At 42.2% G+C, this 6,848-nt stretch overlaps 1 protein-coding gene across 3 annotated transcripts; it reads right to left on the bottom strand.

Annotated features, from left to right (window-relative positions):
* Positions 1-1,616: 1,616 nt before the first annotated feature.
* Positions 1,617-5,230, bottom strand: ZBTB12 (zinc finger and BTB domain containing 12). 3 transcript variants are annotated; one of them, XM_063433274.1, is made up of 2 exons: positions 5,061-5,230; positions 1,617-3,763 (listed from the first exon to the last, which is right to left on the bottom strand). In XM_063433274.1, exon 2 carries the CDS (start codon positions 3,334-3,336, stop codon positions 1,987-1,989), a length of 1,350 nt encoding a protein of 449 aa, XP_063289344.1. In that variant the 5' UTR covers positions 3,337-3,763; positions 5,061-5,230; the 3' UTR covers positions 1,617-1,986. The 3 variants fall into 3 exon arrangements, with proteins under 3 accessions (XP_063289344.1, XP_063289346.1, XP_063289345.1); XM_063433276.1 differs by lacking the exon at positions 5,061-5,230 and adding an exon at positions 4,568-4,627; XM_063433275.1 differs by lacking the exon at positions 5,061-5,230 and adding an exon at positions 4,051-4,117.
* Between the last annotated feature and the right edge of the window lie 1,618 nt (positions 5,231-6,848).

Here is a 6,848-nt window from a genome sequence, read left to right as displayed (position 1 = left end):
GCGACGCTGATCATGAAATTCATTAGGCGCGTCTCCTGTTTTTGAACATTTGAGTTTGTGTGCCATGTATTTTTATTGAACATTACTCATTATCCTTCTCCTAGCTCTCTGCCACATTCTATGAAGTGTCTCTTTCATTTCCATTATTTTTTGTGCTGCATCCCAACTGGATTTTTATTTGTAAAGCTGCGGTGGGGAGGGAGCTGCCCCTCTCCCTCTGTGAACGGTGTTATAGGAGTTATATTTATTTGCACATATATAATGGTTTGATCTGCTTTTTATTATTTTTATTGTCAGTTGCTCTCATTTATCATAGTGCACATTTCTATAGATTTCTTTTATAAAATTAAAAAAATAAAACTCATGTCACACGTAATAGACTCGAGCAAACTGAATTGCTTTGTATTTTTGGAGCGTTCCTTTACCATGTCTTCAAGGATGCCTATGACTCCATAACGAACAGACATTAAAAGTTATACCCTGGGGTATGAAGATTTCATGTGCTGCAGGAAGGACACCAATTTATTGATCATAACCTTTTAGTCGATTTCCTCCCTACAACATATGAGTTTACATACTGCAGGGTAAAACTATTCTTGTGCTACATAACAACATTAATAAGTATATCTCCAGGAATATAAGTTAGGTATGGCAACCCTTACAGGAACACTCCAAACACCATAACCACTACCCAGCAGACCTCTCTCAGACACTGAGCTAAGTCCTGAACTGCAGTGGCTCCAGGGCACTCTTGGCACACTGCAGTGATTATGGTGCTTGAAATGTTCCTTTGATTGTCATATGATTTCCCTTGCATTTCTATATACATTTGAATTATTTACAGACATTAAAGCTATACAGAACAAGTGAACATAGACATATACTGACACACAAGGGATTATTCTCTAAACCTGGATATCAGAGAAATTGACAAGTGAATTGTGTACATTGCAGGCCAAACTAGCCAGATTTGGAAAAACATATCGAAACGCAGCTATATTGCCATTTTAGCTAGTTTTGTTAACCTACAATTTTAAATCCCAAGGTCAATTCTCCGCAATTCTAATTATCAGGGTTATTCTCTAAAATGAGAATTCAAAGTGAATTTAAATTTTAAGGTCAGAGTAGTCGAATTGAAAGCATTGTGGATTTACAGCATTTTTATCTAGATCGTCTACTTTGACCTAAAATTTGCAATTCACTTTAAATTCTCACTCTAGTGAATAACTCTGTTAGTTACTAAGCGTAACGGTTATTCACTAAACTTTACATTTTTACAAATTAAATCCAAATGTCAGAACTGAGGCAAAAATAGCAGATCTGCCAAAATTCTTCAATTTAGCCACAGACACAATTTGGCAAAGTTTGCCTCTATTTTGCCATTCGGATTGAATTTGTGAAAATTTGGTGTTAAGTGATTTCCCCTTTGTGTACAACAAGATTTGCTCCAATTCGTATAGTATCGCTGTGTCCAGTTAACACAATATACACAACAGTCCAATGCATTTGACCTGCTTCGTTAAATGATAGAATGATATAGTTACAGCTCTATACAGCAGACGGGTCCATGATACCAATAGCTAATAACACAATGGTAAGGTAAAAATGCAGTATCATTCGTAAAACAAATATTTTATTTCATAAAAATTAAGTATTATTATAGAACGACTAAAAAGACTGCATGGAGCGTGAGAGTAACATTATACTTCTGGTGGAAAAGGGAAGTAGACGCATTCATGGGGTCTTTCAAAATTTAGTCCTAAAGTCTATAGAGTCCAACACTAGCTCATAAAAGGAGAAAACCGTGACAGCAAAGAGGTCACTCTAATAAGGGCACTGGGCAGCTGGAAGAGGTTAAATTAGAGTCATGACATGTTAGCTGAACATTGATCAACATATGTTCTGTAAAGCTCAATCTTGCATTTTAGAAATGTCCGTCTTCCAATCAGAATTTCCATCAACTTTCATTAAAGTTTTACTTAACCATCACCCAACTAGAATGTTAACTTCGGCCACCCCGGCCTCCAAGACATTCTGAGCGGTGGTCTTTCCGTGCTGTTCTTTTAGGTGACGTCGTATGGCTGGCTTGTGCGCAAACCTCACCGAGCAATAAGAGCAACGGTAAGGACGTTCCCCGCTATGTAGGTTGAGATGGTCATGAAGCGTGGATTTCTGAGTGAAGCATTTGCCACATATGGGACAGGAGTGCGATTTTACTCCCCGATGCACGTTCATGTGACGGTTAAGGTTACTGCTATGGTTAAATTGTTTACCGCACCGTGGACACATGAAAACAAAATGCTGCGCCCGCATGTGGAAAACCAGCTTCTCCACTCCCTGAAAAACCTCCTCGCATTTACAGCACCTAATTGGACGTCTACTTCCAAATCTTGCATCCCCAGTGACCAGTGAACCCATTGCTCCTCCTAATCCACCAAGTACACTTCTAGATCCACCATCAGCCACCATGCTGCTCTGGCATCCACCTGAGCTATCAAACACCTCACCTTCTTCATGGTAATTGCTTGGGATAATTAGCACACCTTCACCACCCTCCACTTCATCACTGTAGATGGCTTTCAAAATCCCTCCCTGTTGGATGTTCCCATCACAAGTCTCACCACCTTCTACTGTAGAATTTACTAAAGCCTCTTCCTGTTGTGTCCCAGCATTCTGCTCCTCTTCCCTTTTCCCCCATGAGCGTCCCCCTTTACTTCCTCCCATACCGGCCTCCACTTTCACAATACAAATATCCGAAGATGATCCTTCTTCTCCTTGCTCCTCTTCCTCTTCTTCCTCTGCCATTAGCAACATGCCTTCCTCGCTTTCCTCTTCCGTCTTAGCTTCTGCTGTAAGAGATCGCCGGTTGTCTGATGACCGAATGGAGCTCATTGTTGTTGTTGAAGCACGGGAGGGCATGCCTCTGTTAGAGTCTCTTAAACCAATTTTTGGCTCAATAAATTGCGTGAGAGCTTCACGACACTTTTCCACCACATGCTCCATTTGTAAATAGCTGGCTGCAGTCAGATAGTTCACAATGTCCCTCACAGAGAACTCGAGGAGGCCCGTGTAACAGGAAAGGAGGAGATCAGAGACTACCCTGGGTCCATGCATGAGAGATACCTGGAGCTCAGAGCCTGGATTGAGTAGAAACTGGTCTCTGAGGAAAGGAGAGCAAGCAGCTAGGACCACACGGTGGCCTCTAAATTTAAAGCCATCAGAAAGCACAGTGATGTCGCAAAATCTTTCTTCTGATCGTAGCTGGTTCATGGTGCGAAGGGTGGCTGCCTCATGGCCAGGCAGTTGGAAGCGCAGAATGTCAGGGGTAGACGCCATCTTTTTTTTCTGATGCAACAATATTTTGGAAGAAGGGATTTTTAGCACTTATGGATCAATTCTTGGTTGAGCGATGGGAATCCTATTTAAGTGGACTTGCAGAGTCTTTTTTTGCTTGGTAGAGCTGTAGACGAACCATTAGAACATACGCTTGTAATTAATATAGGCCTGGCAAAAGTCAATGGCATATCAATGAAAGAGTCTTGTAAAAGGAGTGAGGTCTTCAATGATGCATATTAATCAGGAAAGTTGTAAAGGTTTTATTTTTCAAAGTAGCTCGATAGTCGGTTTGGTATTTGTCTGATGTCGGAGGTCACATTGATAAAATCATAGTCTTTCACTCTCAACAGACAGTTCACCCGATGGGTGTTTTTTGTACCTGTCCTTCATGTGGATTTTACTGTTCAAACGACCACGGCAACATGTCCTAGACAGAAAAAAGATAGTACAGTGAATACATGAATCCAGAGTAAACATGCAGTGTTCTATTAACTAAAAAAGCAAGACGGAGTGACTTGATAGCCAACTCTCGAAAATGAACTGAAATTGCAGAATAGGAAAATTACCCATTTATTTCCCATATTAGCTATATTTCCTAAATTTCAAGTCAGCTTTTAAATAAAAGAAAAAAACTTGCTAAAACTACCCAAGAGAAATGAAAGCCTTTTATTGAAACACATTACACTGAAGCATTAGGAACTCTGTACTACATACATTTCTGGGGCAAAGTTCCAAACGTGGAGCAGTTCCCATAGAAGAGAATTCCAACTGAATTTCAAATTTAAGGTCAAATTCGTCGAAGTGGGAAAATTATCTAAGCTTAACTATGCTTTTAGTTTGGCTCCTCTGGATTCAAGTTTAAAATTATTTTTGAATTCCGTCTTAAGTAATTAACTCTGTCTAGGGATCTTTGGGAGGTGGAGAAACCGGTTAGAATTTGAAAGATCTCCAACAGGGCGAGAAGTAATAAAACAATCATGTCTTGTGTCCCTGGCAGAGGACATTTTATAGGGAATACAGCAAAGCACATGACCATTCATGAGTGAGTAGAAAAAACAACCAATGCTACAAGTAAATGGACTTGTGAAGGGTTAATGAACTGATAAACTTAATGGCAGCATATAAGGGAATTTTCTCACTGTGATAACCGTGACTGGGTTAATGAGGCATTCTATAACAATTAGATTAAGAGAAAATATTGATGAGAGCCATCTATCAGGTTTTTGGGCACCTTGCTCCCCAATACTTCAAGCAGATGCTGGACTACAACTCCCATCCATCCCCAGCCAGCTAGCTTACAGTGATGAGACTTGCAGTCCAGCAACATACAGATAACTCCAGGATACATAGCCATGCTGTCCTGTATCTTTCTGTAAAGTAGGAGTTACAGCAGGAATGGAGAACATACTGCTCTCCAGTTGTGGTAGAACTACAACTCCCACGATGCTGTGCCACACTGAAGCAAAGCGTCATGGGAGTTGTAGTTCTAGTGCACGCAGAGCTCTGCCTTTTGGCTAAATCAGGGTTAATGGGATGACCTCTGCGTCAGTGAGGTGATAGGTAGGACAGGGGTTAATGGGAGGCAGGTCACAAGGAGCAGGAGACAACATGACTGGCAGGAGAAGGAAGTTTGGGGAGAGGGCTCCCCACTCCCCCTTTCTGCAGCGCTCCCCTTTCCTTTCTCTCTTCCCCCCCTTTAATTTAAAGGTATAGACACACATTACCTCCATACACAGGCCTTTCCTCTCCTATCTCCTCCTCTTCCTGTTCCCCAGCTTCCTTCCCTGGATCCCTCCTCCCTCTCTCTGTAGGATTTAAAGGGGTATAGCTGGAATCTCAGGTCATGGAGAGGGGGCAGCACTGGCAGCAGGGTTTAGCAGCCACTCATTGCCTCTCTCTGTCTCTACCTGCCCCCTCCATTACTACCCTGCCCTCTTTGCCCCCTCCATTCCTCCCTCTGCCCCCTCCATACCTCCGCCTGCCCCCTCCATGCCTGCCCTCTCTGCCCCCTCCATGAGCTCTCTGCCCCCTACGTCCTCCATGCCTCCCCCTGCCCTCTTTGCCCCCTCCATGCCCTCTCTGCCCCCTCCATTCCTCCCCCTGCCCCCTCCCCCTGCCCCCTCCATGAGCTCTCTGCCCCCTACATACCTCCCCCTACCCCCTTCATGCCTCCCCCTGCCGTCTTTGCCCCCTCCATGCCCTCTCTGCCTACTCCATACCTCCCCCTGCCCCTCCATACCCCCCCCTGCCCCCTCCATGCCCTCTCTGCCTCCTTCAAACCTCCCCTTGCCCTCTCCTGCCAGAGCACAGTCAGGGATTCAGCAGGAGGGGGCTGGGTGCACAAGCCTAGTAACTAATCAGTTGTTTATAGTGTGTGTTATGATTGTGGCTGTGTACTGTTGGAATACCAGCTGCTGTAGGCTATAAACCCCAGGCACTGGCTGGCTGAGGGTGGTAGCCATTCCTGTATGCGATGTCTTAAAGCTGCCAGAAAAGATTTAAATATATTTACACATTCTCAGTGATCAGCAACGTTTAGCAGCCCTTTGTAACATGCTAAGTGCTCGGGTCTACACACAGACACAACGATTTCACAATTAGATAGTAAGCTCATGGGCCATATTGGTAAGAAACTAGTTTATTCTTTCTGTAACTGTATATATTTAAACTCATGAATTCTGCAAAAGTACTAGTCTTTGTACAGTACCCTCTAAGAGGCGCTATAAAGTAAACTATATTAAATATACAACAATATCCATGTAGTCTCCTTTCTCTGATATATATCATTTTATTATTTTTTTAATATAGAGGTAATATATACATTTATGGCCACGCAATGATCCACTATATATGATGCTTTATATTCTACATTTACATAATTACATTGGTTCTGAGCTGTGGATGTCTCCTAAATCTGTTTTGGAACGTCGTCTTCGGAGAAAATCTGAAAGCTGTCGAGAGTTAAAATACGAAAAACAAAGTTTATTCGAACGTAGCCAAGCTGTGACTGTAGCTGGGTTGGATCATTTTTGACAGAATTTTGCCATCCTTATTAAAATTCTATGCGATTCACAGTTTAGTAAATAACCCTGTTTTATATATTGTTTATTCAATAATACCCAGTTGTGAACTGTAAACTGAGTTACAACATTTAGGGTAATATAGCTAAGCTTTTGAGAATTTTTTTGCAGTTTGTTTTTTAATTCACTATAATTGCTGGTCTGCTGAATAGGTATTAACAAGCAAACAAAAACAGATTTGGGATTATTGCTTGCTTTTATAAATAGTCAACAAATTCTGCAGCTCTGTACAACTGGGGAAAAGACAGTCCAAAATGGGAAGAGAACCTGTGGTGGAATCTCGGTAAAAATAAATTTAGTAGGCCGAGATTACCACGTGGCATGTGTACGTGCATATGCTGACGTATCGATCAGTTGGTTGCACGAGGCAAGATACGATCAGTAGTGTACGGAGCATGTGCAAGAATACAGGATATAGTATTCCCCCTCCTC

This window comes from Pelobates fuscus, chromosome 9, assembly GCF_036172605.1.
Source record: "Pelobates fuscus isolate aPelFus1 chromosome 9, aPelFus1.pri, whole genome shotgun sequence".
Lineage (NCBI taxonomy): Eukaryota > Metazoa > Chordata > Amphibia > Anura > Pelobatidae > Pelobates > Pelobates fuscus.
Note: the sequence above shows the minus strand (reverse complement) of the source record. Positions and strands in the feature narration are given on the sequence as shown.